Genomic DNA, 16,059 nt, shown 5'->3' with positions numbered 1-16,059 from the left:
GCCTTCTCCGACCTTAACGAGTAAAAGGGAAACAAGAGAAAGAACTAACCTCATTTACTCCCTGTCCTGATTTATTACTGATATGGTATTTGGAGATGTTCAAACTATAAAAAGAGCCTTTGTATATTTCATTTGAAAGGGAGGCCTGCAAAGGAGGTCCCCCAAAGTGTTAGAACTGAACGTACGCAACGCCATAGGAATTTTACTTCCTCACAGGTACAGCTACATTTGCAAATCAAATCACTGAACTGAAATCACAGAACATTAGAACCGAACAGAATCTGGATGATAGATCTACCCTCATTTTACAGATGAGGACTTTTAGGCTTAGAAGGTTAATTAGCCAGTAACTGGCAAAGCAGGTCCCAGAACCCAAGTGTCCAGACTCCCAGTCTGGGGCTTTCCCATCAGGGAATATATCCAAACCCTTGCAATTGTATCCCACCCTCATAGCCTGTAATTATATTTGGTTCATTGGACTTAAAAATACCATGCAAACGGCACTCCGATTATAAGAAATCTTGATCGATACAAACAAATGCAAAAAATCAACTGGCCCATCATTTCCACCAAAGGACTGAGGCAGTACACTTTTATTCTTTATAAGTATAAAATAAATTGTCATTGCCTGGGCCCCTACAGGACTGGATTCTTGTATCAGTCAAGCCAGCTCACTAACAGCTTGCCCAGATGACATCCAACACTTTTTACCCCAGTCCCGGTCAGCTGGTGATGTAAACTGGGCAGGAAGCTTATAAATTTTCCCCTGGTAGAATTTTGGAAGAACTGTGTAAACAACGCCCCTTGCTGGTCAACAGAAGAATAAGCGAAAGCCACTGCTGACAAATTCAGGGCTCTAGCAAAGGTCCCAGCCTTGTCTCTAAGTCGTCTTCTAGTCTATAGGAACGGTGGCCAGGTTAAGGAAGAAGGCATGAGGAAAACAGTAGGGGGAGAATAAATTGCATTTTTCTCCTGAGATGTTTATATGTGCCTAATTAAGGTTAGATCTCAAAGAAAGCAGATACATTTTCAGTATCCCATAGAGTCTGAACAGGCACTCTAAGACCCACAGACACATGTTATGCTTATACACATAAACAAGATTTTTATTGTTAACATCAATGAACACTGATGGAAGAATATTCATGTGCCAAGGACACATTGCTCACAAGATCACAAAATGGCTGTTGATTTGTATTCATAAATGATTTGGTGAATCGAATCACTACATGTCTTTGAGTGAAATATATATAAAAAAGGCTTCTGACGCTTCGTTTTCATTTGGACTCTCACAATAGCTTCATTAGAAAGCAGAAGCTTTGAAGTTAACATCTATACGTTTTACAGATACTCGGATTCACCAAAAATGAAAATTATGTCCCATTACACACACTTTAAGTAGTACACAAAGAAAGCACAAGGAACACTGATTTGGCTCAATGATTTGCCTAATGAAAGGCTTTTTTTTTAAGTTTTAAAACAAATCCCCTGTAAAGCTGTTAAGGGCACTTGATGATGTTACAGAAGCAAAGTGTTTTCGAAGCAACTCCAGAGCCCTATTATTTCTTGCTTGCAGGATCTTCTCAGCTCGCAGTTCATTCTTGATGGCATCAAGCTCTCCACGGATCTTCTCCATTTCTAATTCATAATACAATTTCATTTCTTCCCTTAGGAGTGCATTGCCCAGCTCAGTCTGACGCTTTAACTTCCTAACAGCTTCTTTCAAATCTCTGTTCTCCAGGCTCAACTTGTGGATGACTTCTTTGGCTTGTTGGAGCTCTTCAGTTAAGTTTTTGACATTTATTGCTTTTTCAGATAGGTCATTTCTTAAAGCTTGAAGTTCCCAGTCTTTCTTCGAAGTTTCCATCCCTGTTCCTTGAAAATTTAGGTGTTTTGCGGAGACTACTCTTTTGGAGTTCAAAAGTTCTTTCTCAGCATTTTCAAATTCCTCTTCTATTTCTTTGCATTTCATCTTTAGCTCTTCCAGTTCTTCATTCAGAAGATTCAGGCGAAGTTTGGGAGACATTCCTTTGGTAAATTTCTTCTTCTTGTCCTTCTTGTCTTGTCGCGGTGGAGTTGGTAACTCCTTTGTAGTCCAGGTGGAATGACCATCTGTGCTATTCAAGCCTTCTTTGGCTGCAACACCCAACTTAGATGCTTCACAGGAGGCAGAATTTGCATCTGCTTCATTCTTTGAAATGTTTATCTTTCTCGCTCTTAAATTTGGTCCTTGTTCTTTTTCATTTAGTTGGGAAGTAAATTCTTTCCTCTTGAATTTACTTTCTTCTTGAAACTTTCTGCTAGACAAATTATAAACTCCTTCCATTTTCTTGGTCTTCTCTGAAGTCTTTTGTTCAGAAGAAGATTCAGGCTGGTCTAGAACATCCTGGGCACTAAAGAAAGGAGCAAACATATTCTCCTTCCAGTGTTTTCTTCTAGCATCCATTTCTTCAGGCACCTCTCCCAATTCCTGAAAAACAAAATTTAAAATCAAGGCACCTTATTTACACTGGCAGCTGGTGTAGTGGAAAGAACTAAGAACGCTGGCTCTTGGGTGAAAGAACCTAAATATTTGAGGACTGGCTCTCCCTCTAACTTGCTGAGTGGCTTGGCTTTCAGTCCCTCATTTATAAAACGAAAGGGCTAAACTAGCTAAGTTCTGCAGACCCCTCCAGCTTTAAAATTCTCTGACCCCATGAAATTCAACCAACAAACTGACACATTTGGCTATTTATTACAGATAGAGAAAATAATTCTGTGTGAAAGCAACCATACGCATGAAAACAGACTGCTTCAAAATAGTAAAAGTCATTAAAAATTAAGGTTGATATTAATAATAGCTTAATACCTGTGGTTCTAACGTGCCTGATTTTTTTCCTAGTTCTTTTGGGTTGGACTACTGTTTATTCATTCTTTAAAGTGACTAAAACGTCAGGGCTTAATGCAACGTGAGCTGCTTTGGGGAAAGTATACCATGCAGACTTCCTTATGACTAACTCTGCCAAATGCCCTTCTGCGTTGACCTGTAAATTCCTGCTATTCCAGTCTCAGGCTTTGCTTCTAGGCAAGACTGCCAAGTGTACAGAATTCTATCCGTTTTGACAGCAATTTCATGATGAGAACCGAATGTCAACAATTGGAAATATTAATGCCGCCAAATGCGTTTTTCTCAAGATACTGACCCCAAGTGCAGTTTTTAGGTGAAAACTTAGCATGCCAAAAAACAACTTTCTAAATTTATAAAAATTACAGGATATCTATTTTGTTTCAAAAGGAGTCTTTCCTATACAAAGAGAATCCATAAGATACAGCTTTCCTAAAGCACGGAAATGTGAGCAGTAACTACTTCTGAGAGAAGGGAGAGAGGACCCAAGCAACATGCTGAAGGGCCACTGGCATCTCAAGCCACCAAACTGGCAACTGCAGTTACTGCTAAAGGGTGGGAAGAAGAAGGGAGGCATCACTTTACTCACTTTATACATTAATTTGCTGTCATATGTTTGTAGCATCATCACGGAGAAAAATCAAAGCATGCCCGCATCTGTTTTTCCCATGCACACAAATGTAATTTTATCTTGGTAACGAAAAATGGCAATTGTGTTTATTTTTAATTAATATTCTCTTTAATGTTATTACAGATTATAAGTGTTTTACTATTGTGTTCTTTAATATATAATATATATTTATATAATATGAAATATATAAACATAATATGCCATATTATATAAATAGTATAATAGTGGTGCATGTTATTTGTAGAATTTTGGAAAATACAGAAAAGCACAGAAAACAGAAAGAATCTCCCTCATAATCCCCTGAGATAACCACTTTCTGGTATACTATCTCTCTAGTATTTTCTTTTTAACAACAGTAGTTTAAATTTTAACAGACTTTCCTTGCTACAGCTCATGAGAGAATAAACCTGATACCTCTGTGTACTGAACATGCCTGACCCCCTCACCCCCCAAAAGAAGGAAGGGACTCGCTATCCCTAAGGGTACATCCCCACTGGCCACTCCTTGGCTTTGAGGAAAGGGAAAGGTACAAATATTCAGTGAAAGTGTTAAAATGAGTGGTTCAAAACCCAAAAGCCAAGCTTTATTAAAGTTTGGTCGATCAGACCATAGTAATAAGCTGAGACTCAAAATTCATAGGATACATTCGCCATTGCAGCATCGTGTCTCTTCTCTTGAAACAGTCCTCTCTGACTTCCATGATTTCACTAGTCACCAGCCAGAAGCACTGTGAGCTATCTGTTCTTAAAGGGGAAGATAATCAGAATCCTGGTTTCTCTCCTCTCTAGGAATATGAATGCAAATGATTGGGAAGTATGATAGCAATCGTAAAGGAAGGGAACAGAGAGAAGATGGTGATGCTAATTGCAGTCACATTTTTTAGCAGTCAAATTTTTACCAGACAATTCTGTAAAAGGTGAAAATGCTTCTAATCAGGTAGTAATGGGAGAGAGACTCCTCCTCCTATCTAATTCTGGCTGAAAGGCATTGGCGAGACAGATCAGGAAGGAGGTGTGCAGAAGGGCAAATAAGGTGAGGCCACTTTATAGCTGGAGAGAGCAATAATGACAAATCTGAGAGGAGATCTGGGGATAGATAAAAGTTAAGATAGAAAACGCTTTTCATTAATAATTTTGCTCCTTGCAAATGTGACTTCTATCTCCAACCTTCCCATAAATCTCTGGCAAAAGATATACATATTTTTTTCTTTAATTTCACTACTTTTCTTCCTTGAGCCTCTGTACAATTTCCTTTATAGCCAATGCTTTTCACAGAACTGGGAAGAGTCCACTTATTTTATAACTGAGGCTCAGAGAAGTTAAGCGATTTGATCAAGGCCACACAGCCTGTAGCGGTAAAACTGAGACCCTCTCTCCCAGGTCAGCGCCTCTTCTAAAATTCCTCTTTATTCTTCTGCTAGATTTCATTCCACAAATTGAAATAAAACAACCCACTATTTTCAGAGCTTAGGTATTTTTTAAAGGGCCACAAAGGGAGAGAGGAAAAACGAAGGGGGGGAGGGGAAGGAGAATTGCATGTCACATATCAAAGGACAGAAAGAGAAAGGTTTGAAAAGCCTTTTGGAATTTCCCTCCCATGGCTTACACAGGGCAGGGTCAAGGGGTCTCTGAGCTGCTCCTTTCTTTCTTTTCTTTTTTTTTTTTCCTGTCTTTCATTGGCAAGATATCCTTTAAGGGCTTGTTCCCAAACCTAGTCACAAAGTATGGCAAAGCCCAGACTGGGGGTAAAAGCTGCCAGTTTCATTTTCTCTTCGCAAATTGCACTGTTTGTTTTTTATGCAGAACAAGTATGACATTAGTATTCTCTGGCCAGGACAAGGAATATGCTTTGAAACAATGACATTCCTCTACCCTGGCGTGGCAGCCATTTTGCTCTCAATAAACTTGATTAGGTAATTCGTTGCAGCAGAAGGCAAATCTAACCAGAAGCCATTATTAAAAGTACAAACATGCCTTTTTAGTGGGTCAGTTGTGAACATTTCTTATTATAAGTGCCCACCCCACACTACATCGGATACTGAAGGGCTGAAGGGTAGGGGAAGGAGGCCCAAGAGAAATGATAACTTTAAAGAAACAAATAAGCCAGAACACAGGAAAACAATATCAAGTTGTGTGATACAAACAACATTAGGGGGTCCTCTAAGACGGTGATCCCCCAGAAGTCCTTGGGACTGCACTGTTAAGGCATGGGTGTCCATAATCCGGCTACGTCTATTCATTTGTGTCTCACGTGAATTAATAACGGACTCTCGATGGTTCTAGTTAGCATCTGCCCGAAAACATCACCATTCACCCTCTGGTGACTTTCTTCTTTTTTGCAGTGGCAAAGCAGTAGGGCATTTTGGCGGAGTAAGGAACTCCTTGACTCATGTAAGTGGTTTATATTCACCTAAGAATTTGGGCACCGCTGACAAAATAAATTGAAAATGAATTTACAGTGTAATGTGACGTAACATAATTATTGAGAGCGAAACAAAGAGTAATCATTTATTATGGATCTTTAGGTAAACCGTTCCATAAAATTCTTAAGTGAATGCACATCTATCCTCAAACTGCTCCAGAAAATAACACCCTACTGTTCCCTGTGAAAGGAGAAACCCACAAAACCGTCTTCCTTTCATTTTCAAAGTCTGGGGCCCTGGGGAATATACTCATGTTAAGGTGGATAAGTGATCAAATATGTGAAATTTAATTATTTGTTTTCTAAAATATTCATATTTTAAATCACACTCTTTAGGGAAATTTGATGACAGAAAAAAATCAAACCTCTTTTTTCTGTTGCCTTATCTCATTTACATCAGAATTTGACTTCAAACCTTCAGGACCATCTCTTTTGCATAAATCGAGATCTGTCTGCAGCATGCGACTCTTCTTCCAGGTGGGGGTGGGCAGGGACTGGGAAACAGATCTGGGAAAGCTCCAGAAGCTTTTTCCCACCTCACAAGGGTGCTTCATCTTAAATGTTGTAACTTGGGAATGATGGTTGCAAAAGGTCATCTCCAACCTGTGATGGGCAACCTTCTGTCACTACCCTCAGCCCCCCGCAACTAGAGGCGTGGCTTTTAGTCACAGCCCAGAAGCAGCAAGGGGAAGACAAAGGGCCCTTCTTAGCCCAGGGAACTTTTCCCCATTATTCTCGGATGGTTTCAGTTCTCCCAACCCTCAGAAAAACTGCTTGGCCAAAACAGGGGGGAAAAGTCTACTACAAAGAAAGTCACCGGCCTGGCTTCTTTGCTCCATTGTCCAATCTGTTCTCACTTAAAAGCAGTAGTTCTCAACTTTTTTTTCTACTTCCACCGTTCCCAGGCACAAAACACTGCCGGCCTTACCCTCTCTCCTTACTCGAGAAGATTCCAACCTGCCCCCTCTAGAGGAGCTTCCATATTCTCTGCCCTCTTCAGAATTACCGGCTTGCAGAAAACTACTCAACACCAAAATGAGGACCCAAATGAACGGTCTGAAGTCAAGGTGGGTGAACACGTTTTACTGTGCAGAATTGTGGGGAAGAAGGCAAAGGAAGTTCTTGAGAAAAGAACTGAGTGTGGACTACGGTGAAAAAACAGACGGAAAGAGTCACATATCTTTGCTCCCACACTTTAGAACTCTGTGAAAACTTACCTTTTGTGAGCCTCAGCTGCTTCGGGTGTAAAATAGGGACAATCTACCTATTTCACAGGTGGTTAAGAGAAATTAATGAAAACAAAAATGGAAGCAGTTTTAAAGTACACTGGAAATGACAGGTTTTGTTCTTTTTTAGGTTTTCCTTCCCCTCCCTTGGAGCATAAACCAGCCCGTGAACCAACCCAACCCTTCTCCAAAGATATGTGCTCCAAAGTTGCCAGCCTGAAGTCATCAGCCCTCAGAAAAAGTTAATTTGAAAAAAAAAAAAAAAGTAGGCACCATTAAAGGAAGCAGAGGACAACCAAAACTCAAATTTTACATTAATTTAACCTGTATCCTCAGCAAAGAATCAGCCCTAAATCCGGCGAGTTACTGATGCTCCCAATTTCTGAAGCTAACTTGATTCCAGCTAAGCAGAAATGTGGTAGTCTTTGCATTTTTAGCACCAACTGCTTTACCAAGAACTTCCCAGATGCCCCAGTGCTTTTCAGAGCCACTAATAACTTCTTTGAAACATTACAATTGGAGGATCAGCTTAAAGATGAGGAAGGATGACTCTGTGCTGAGTTTTTCCTGTGCTTCTACAGCATTTCATACATACTTTTATTTTACCAATACACTGTGATCTCTTGGCATCTTACTCACTTCTGTATCCCTAGCTGTTACCCGGCACAGAGTAGCCCTCAAGAAATATCTGTTGAATAAATGATCCTTAACAGTCTTCCTGAAAATTCTATAATGCTTTGATTCGAATTGAGTTTTTGTACTTATAATTTCTCCTCTGCCTTATGAAGTTTTCTGGGGGACATTTTAGGGAAAGGACTTAGTACTTTTCCCTCCAAGTTTATTCGGCTCAGCTAAAGTCTTCAGGACGCTTTTCTTTTGTAGTCTTATGAGGCCTTTTTGATAGTGTACTGACATTGCAGATTAATGATCTAGTTACAAAGTGGAAGATGTATGTTGGGTGAGGCTCTGTGCTTCGAAACACTCCAACAAGATATCAGCCAGCACAACTGTACTTACGCTTCCTGACGTCCAAGGTCTTCTACTGGATGCTTTTATTCTCTTTCTCCAGTTTGAGCTGAAAAATCAAATCCCCCCAGCGTATCAGAAAATACGAATAACCAGAAGGCTCAAAACTGTGTTTATGTCTGAAATGTAGCTGAAAATTACAAGTGATTTGCTTAGAATGTCCTTTGGCCTACCTGAAATGTGATGCCAGACACTTTGAAACAAGTTTTCTTTCTAATTTGTCAACTCACTTTCCCAACGATTGTGCGGCTAAGTCTTCCTTCCCCAAGCAATGCAAATATCAAATGGGATGAGAATCAAGGTGGCATCTTATTCAACACAGTATCTCCTCCCCTTTAGCACCTATTGAGCAAATGAGCCACCGCTGGCCTCAGCAGCAGCATGCTTATTATTAATGAGCATGCCAAGAGCCACGTTAGCAGAGGGCTGGAGCCTAGGCCTTGCCTCCCTCCCTCGGAGTACAGTTAATTTGAAAAATCATTCAAAAGGGAAGTGATTCCGATTTTTGCCTTAAATCTTTCAGGCTCCTAACATATGAGCCAAGTGTCCAATAGAGAAGGACAAATGGCCTTCCCTATTGTTTGGCAGTTACTGAGAGCGAAGTAAAGTTGTAAACTGGGCCCTGTGAACGGTTATGACCCCCAACTCTTTGTTATTGGCGTAAAATCATTCCTTGTGGGAGAAGAGATACGAAGTCACCTTAGTTGCGAAGCCTGAGTACTTTATTAGGATGGAAGTCACATTCTTGCTGTAAAGCTATATCTATGCATAGTTTGGGTTTGTTTTCTGTAAATGGTTAACTGAAACTCCTGCCATCGCTGCGTCCAGTGGAGAGAAGGTGACTCAGGTCGGGCCGCTGCCCTGACCCCCACCGCAGGCGACACCTTCCACCTCCCCAGTCCCTACCCTCCGGCTGGGCTGGCGGGCGGCGGGGAGGGGGCGGCGGGCGAGGCCTGAGCCCACTCCCCCTTCCGCACTCGCACTCCCCCGAACTGTGCCCTTCCCTCCCGTGCGCGCCAGCGCCCGGCCTGGAGCCCGAAGGAGAGGAGAGCCCGCAGTGGGTCGCGGCAGGGTCGGCGGGCTCCTCCGAGCTGGGGCCCCGACGGCCGAGCCAGGAGGAAGCGGGGCGAGCCGGGGAGCCCGGGCTTTCCGACGCGCGGACGTACCTGGAGGCGCGGGTGGGGTCCAGTGGGCCCTGTCCCTCGTCCTCGAAGCTGGTCACCACCGGCGGGCGGCAGCCCTCGGTTCGGCGCTGGCCACCGCTCCCGGCCACTCCGGCCAGAGCCTCCGCAGTGCAGCGCCCGCGCGGGCCGCGCCGTTGCCTAGCAACCGGCCGGCCTGATTTAAAGGGAACCGGGCGCCGGGAACCCGCGCGGTGGGTGGGACGCTGCCCCGCGGCAGGCAAAGCCCGCCCCAGCACTGAGCATGCCCCGTGGGGCGGGCCCCCGCGGCGGCGGCTTCGGCTGGCGAGAAATCGGAGCTCCAGTAGCCAGAAAGCTGAGTCAGGGCGGGAAGGGGCGAGAAACTGCGAGGCAGCTCCGCCCACAGTGGGCTTATTACGGAGGGTCTGGATGACTCACAAAGCCACCTGGACACTGCGATTGTGCGAGGAGGAGGGAGTGGCACAGGGTTAATCCCTAGGCCTGCAGGAGTAACATGACGTTGAGGAGGGTTAGCTCTGGGAGGTCGCCTGGATTTGGTTCAGGGTCCCTAAGGATGTGAGAATTGCACCCCACCCTCCCGCCCCCACGCACACCCCTGCCCCTCAGCACGATGGTCTGGCCGGAATTTCTGCCTCTGACCAAGGTTCTAAGGACCTGTGTGAGGAGAGCATTGCCCCCTGGCTGTGCCCCTACGGGAGACTGGGCTTGTATCTCAGGTAGCCCATGGTTTCCTCATTTAGGACTCAGGAATTTCTCCAAACCACTCTTGCCCCATTTGAGTTTAAAATCTATTGCGGGCAACTAGTTCTACACTCCTGGCAGTGTAAAATGGTTTTCTGATATCCAGTCCCCACACTACTGTCCTCGAGCTTCAAAGGTTGCTCCCGACTCCCTCCCGGGATTTGGTTGAGGGAACAAGTCCACGTTTTTCATTATGTTGTAGATTTCGGTCATAGTGTTTTGTTACATAAATAAATGGCCTTCTCAGACTTTGCTTAGCCTGCTTGCCCAACACTGATTCTTCCATCTCCAAATTAGCCACACACACTGACCACACACCACGGCTATAGTCTGATTTGGACCCAGCCTGGACCTGACCAAAAGATAGACCCGGCAAAGGTTGGAGGGCCTGAAACAGCAGGACTGGGGTGTCCAAAAGGGTGATAAGAGTGACTTTTAGGAAAGCTAGTATTTTCTAGGAAGCACGAGGGTGAAAGGCAACATTGGCTCTGGAATCTCCAGTGAAAGGAGATGTAAGCCCGTTTACAAAGTGACAATCTAATCCATCAAGACCCAGCAAGGGAGTGACCCAGAAACACTACCAAGATACATTTCAAAGCTTCCTGTAGGGTCCGCCTGGTGGCGCAGCGGTTGGGTTCACACGGTCTGCTTCTCCGTGGCCCAGGGTTGGCCGGTTCGGATCCCGGGTGTGGACATGGCACCACATGGCAAAAGCCATGCTGTAGTAGGCGTCCCACATATAAAGGAGAGGAAGATGGGCATGGATGTTAGCTCAGGGCCAGTCTTCCTCAGCGAAAAGTGGAGGATTGGCAGTAGTTAGCTCAGGGCTAATCTTCCTCAAAAAAACCCCCAGCAAACACTCAGATACAGAGAATAGATTGGTGGTTACCAGAGGAGAAGTGGGACGGGGGAAGGGTGAAAGGGGTAAATGGGCACATGTACGGTGACAGATGGAAACTAGACTTTTGGTGGTGAATACGATGTGGTGTATACAGAAGTCGAATTATAATGATGTACACCTGAAATCAATATAATGTTGTAAACCAGTGTTGCCTCAATAAAAAAAATATGAATCTTTTTTAATTGCTCGGTGCCTCAGTTTCCTCATTTGTACAATGGGAGTAATAATTGTACCTAACTTATAGGAGTGTTGTGAGGACGGAGGTAATGTTTTGAAAACCCATAGGGCAATGCTTGACACATAGTAAAACCTATATAAATGTTTGATATTATCATTAGTATCATTATCTTGTCCTATAAATTCATTGCCCTCCTAAAATGTGAATCGAAACACACTGATGGTGATAACTCAGGGTGTGCTCTGAGAAGCAGAGTCTGAAGTCTCGAGACCCAGAATTCCCAACTTTTATTTCAGGTAGAGTCCCAGACTCCCATTAGGCAGCCCCACTCCGCTCCCATACCCCTGAAAAAATGTACAAAGAGTTCTTTGGTCTTGCTGTAATTCTGTTTTTAAATACGGTGGGTCACTCCTTCATGTACTGTACTCAAAGTATCAAATTGCAGAGAATCAACAGCAATGAGGACAAAGAGTTTTGTTATTCAAAGCTACTGCAGACTCAGAGATAGGTTTTCAAATATGGAAGTCAGAAAACAGTTTACTATCCTCAGGAACTTTTATCAATACCAAGGCAACAAGGCACTTGATAATAATAGAATCATACATTCATACAATGGAGCTCAACCTTCTCATTTTACCGTGTAGGACATCGAGACCCAGAGAAGTAACGTGATTTACCCTTTGATCACACAGCAAAATAAGCTTCTTTTGAGAGCCAACAAATGATCCTAGTTTGAGTAGCCTTAAACCTGGGATATTTGGGGCAATCAAAAAAATATACATTTATAGGTGTTTAAATTATTCATGCAGATAATAATAATAGCTAACATCTCTCACACCCCTGCATGCCATACGTCAGCAGATTCTGTTGGCTGTACCTTCACGATGTATCCAGAATCTAGTGGCTTCTCCCCATCTCCACCATTACCACCCTGATATTGGCCCCCGTCACCTCTTGACCGGGCTATTGCAATAGCCTGCTAACTGCATCGCCTCTTCCCACTGTACCAGTTTCCTAAGGCTGCCGTATCAAACTATCCCAAACTGGGTGGCTTCAAACAACAGACACTTATTCTCTCACAGTTCTGGAGGCCAGAAGTCTAAAATCAAGGTGTCGGCAGGGTTGATTCCTTCTGGAGATTCTGAGAGACATTCTGTCTCTCGTAGCTTCTAGTGGTTGCCGGCAATCTGGAGCCTTCCTTGGCTTGTGGAGGCATCACTCCAATCTTTGCCTCTGTCTTCACGTAGTGTTCTCCCTATGTGTCTGTGTGTCTTCACATAGCTGTCTTCCCTCTGTGTGTGTCTGTGTGCCCAAATTCCCCTCCTCTTGTAAGGACATGAGTTATTGAGGGCCCGCTTTAATTCAATATGACCTCATCTTAACTTGATTACATCTGCAAAGACTATTTATAATAAGGGCACATTCATAATTACTGGGGGGTAAGGAGTTGAGCTTATCTTTTTGGGGGACACAAGTCAACCCACAACACCTGCCCACCATCTATTCTCAACACAGATCCAGACAGACTGCTATAAAATATTAAGTCAGATCATGTTTCCACTTTGCTCAAAAGCCTACAAAGGCTTTCAATTCGACTGGCAGGAAAACCCAAAATCCTTATAATAGCCTACAAGGCCCTGCAGAATTTGCATCAAGAGTCGCTTACGCCCCTACCCCATACACACAATACTTCTCTGCCCTCCTCGTCTGGTACTTTATCCCTTGATGTTTCCACTCCAGCAGCACTGGCTGCCTTGTTCCCAGAACACCCAGGCACCCTCCCACCATTAGGGACGACCTGTTCCCCCTGCCTTGAATGCTCTTCAAGAGATACATGATATCCACGAATCTTATTTCCTTACCCTCTGCGAGTCTTTGTTCAAGTCTTAGCTTCTCTGTGAGGCCTACCCTGACCCTCCCATTTCATACTGTCAATTTTCAACCTCTGCACCATTCCCACTACTCCTTATCCTACTCGACTTTAAAAGAAAAATAGAACTTATTTTCTAACCTACTATATTATGTGGTTTTTCTTCTGTTCTCTCTGACTCCACCCCCAGGCTGCACTACCCTGTAAGCTCCAAGAGGATAGACATCTTTGCTTTGTTCACTGGCACATTCTAAGCACCAAGCACAGTGCCTGGCACATGGTAGGCACTGAACAATTACTTTTTCAGTATTCATTCATATCACGTGCCAGGAGTGTTTCCTCTAACCCTCACAACAATCTTGTGATGTAGGTACTCTCATTACCTATATTTTACAGAAGAGCAAACTGAGGCACACAAAGGTTAAGTAACTTGCCTAAGGTCACATGGTTAGTAAGTGGTGGAGCTGGGGTTTGAACTCAGGCAGGTCTGGCATCCGACTATGCAGCACTGACATATAAAGGGCATCTGAGCACTATATATATGGAAGACCCTATATCCAACTATCTCTTATTCCAACATTCACATTTTCTAACAGTAGGCAATGAACAGTAATAGTTTTTAAACTACTGACATATATTTTGCTAAGATATAGCTTGATGATGTTTGTATATTATGTGCACAAACTGGAGACTTGCTATGTGGGTTCAAATACCAGCTCTACCACTTAGCCGTTATGTGTCCTTGAGCAAATTGCTTAACTTCTTTGTATCCCAGATTCTTCTTTGGTAAACTGGGAGTAATTCTACTTGTGTGAAGTAATCCTACTTCACAGGGTGGCTGTGAGGATAAATTAGTTAATAAATGTAAAGGAATTAGAACTGTGCTTGGCAAACAGAAAGCGCCCGATAAGTCTTAGCCGTTAGTAGTAGTAGTCATGAGTATTAAAAGTATCAAATTTTGGGGCCGGCCCATTGGCGCAGCAGTTAAGTTCACACGTTCCACCTCGGCGGCCCGGGGTTCGCTGGTTCAGTTCCCGGGTGAGGACATGGCACCGCTTGGCAAGCCATACTGTGGTAGGCGTCCCACGTATAAAGTAGAGGAAGATGGGCATGGATGTTAGCTCAGGGCCAGGCTTCCTCAGCAAAAAGAGGAAGATTGGCAGCAGATGTTAGCTCAGGGCTAATCTTCCTCAAAAAAAAAAAAAAATCAAATTTTGATCCAGTCTTGCCTATAATATAGAAGCTGTTAAACAGGCAAAACTTACCCCTGGTGTTGGACGTTAAAATAATGATTACCTTAGGGGAGATAGTGACAGGGAAAGGACACTAGGCAAGCTTCTGGGGTTTTGGTAATGTTCTGCTTCTTAATCTGGGCACTGTTTACATGGATGCACTTACTTTGTGAAAAATCATGACGTTCCACACTTAAGATTTGTACATTTTTTCTGTTTGTGTACCTCGATAAAAAATTTATTTAAAAACAACTGAATGCAGCCTTATGTCACTGTCTCCCAATTTCTCTATTCCTTTTCTTAAATTTCCCCCCAACTCCCATGTATTCAGGTAAGGATTGCTGAGCACCTCAATGTGCCTGGAACTGGGCTAAGTGCTAGAAGTATTCAGATAGACGAATATGATAGCTGATGGAATTATTTACAAAATAAGGATGGGCTTGGATGAAGGAGCAGTCAATCAGATGGGAAAGGAGTTTGAGTCAAGGAAGTTTTAAGCTCCTTGGACAGTGAACCACCTGAGCTGGGTCTTGAAACATGAATAGTAGTTCTCCAGGCAGAAAAAGGAGGTAAAACAGAGGGAATAGCATGTGCGAAGGTACAGAACCATGAAACAGCATGACAAACTGGAAAACCCAAAATAGTTCAGATTTACTGGATTTAAAGTGCAAGGCAGTAGGTGGGAGCAACTGGAGTGAGAGTAAGAGTACTACAGAAAAAGAGAATACTTATCAGTGAAAGTGATTTTGGCTTAACAAATTAAATATTTGAAAATATAAGTAGATGCATTCATATAGTTGATGGCTCTTACAAAATCAGAATATATTTATTGATTTATCTGCAACATGTCGGTAGTATGCTAAGCACTGGGCAGTCAAAAATTAGTAAGATCAATGAACCCCAAGCACAAGAAACATGAAGAAAACTATACCAAGTCACATGATAATCACTTAAAACCAGTGATAGAGAAAATCATAAAAGCAGCCAGAGAAAAAGACGCAATATATACAGAGGACCAGAGATTTTGTGTCGGAAAAATTGCAAGCCAGAGGACAGTGCAACAACATCTTTAAAGTAGTGAAATTAAAAAAAAAGTCAATCTAGACTTTTTTTATCCCGTAAATATGTCTTTCAAAACAGAGACAAAATTAAGACTTTTTCAGATACACAAAAGCTGAAAGAATTCATCACCAGAAGACCTGCACTACAAGAAATGTTAAAGGAAGTCCTTCAGGGCTGATATGGGATGAAGATCTGGATCCACACAAAGGAATGTAGAGCACTGGAAAGTATAAATACCTGGGTAGGTATAAAGACTTTTTTCTTATCATTTAAATATCTTTAAAGATAGTCAACTGTCTTAAGCAAAAATGATCAATATTTTGTGGGTTTACAACAGATATAAAAGTAAAATGCATGACAAAAATAGCACAAATGTTGGGAGGGAAGAAATGGAAGCACACCATTGCAAGGTTCTTGTACTATATGTGAGTGTTTAAACATTTCTTGAAGAGATTATTCTTTCCCCGTTGAATATCTTGACACGCTTGTCAAAAGTCAACTGACCGTAAATTTGAGGATTTATTTCTTCACTCTCAATGCTATTCTATTGGTCTATATGTCTATCTTTGTAATATGTTTTGAAATTGGGATGTGTGAATCCTTCAACTTTGTTGTTCTTTTTCAAGGTTGTTTTGGTTATTTTGATCCCCTTGAATTTCCATATGAATTTTAGGGTCAACTTGTCAATTTATGCGAAGAAGCCAGCTGAGATTTTGATAAGAAT

General features: G+C 42.7%; 1 protein-coding gene across 1 annotated transcript; it reads right to left on the bottom strand.

The window, feature by feature from the left end:
• Positions 1-1,082: 1,082 nt before the first annotated feature.
• On the bottom strand, positions 1,083-10,265 carry CCDC160 (coiled-coil domain containing 160). Its single transcript, XM_005614509.4, has 3 exons — positions 9,355-10,265; positions 8,180-8,237; positions 1,083-2,470 (listed from the first exon to the last, which is right to left on the bottom strand). Exon 3 carries the CDS (start codon positions 2,444-2,446, stop codon positions 1,475-1,477), a length of 972 nt encoding a protein of 323 aa, XP_005614566.3. The 5' UTR covers positions 2,447-2,470; positions 8,180-8,237; positions 9,355-10,265; the 3' UTR covers positions 1,083-1,474.
• Positions 10,266-16,059: the final 5,794 nt, after the last annotated feature.

This window comes from Equus caballus, chromosome X (assembly GCF_041296265.1).
Source record: "Equus caballus isolate H_3958 breed thoroughbred chromosome X, TB-T2T, whole genome shotgun sequence".
Classification (NCBI taxonomy): domain Eukaryota; kingdom Metazoa; phylum Chordata; class Mammalia; order Perissodactyla; family Equidae; genus Equus; species Equus caballus.
The sequence above is the reverse complement of the archived record's forward strand: the minus strand, read 5'-3'. Positions and strand labels throughout refer to the sequence as shown.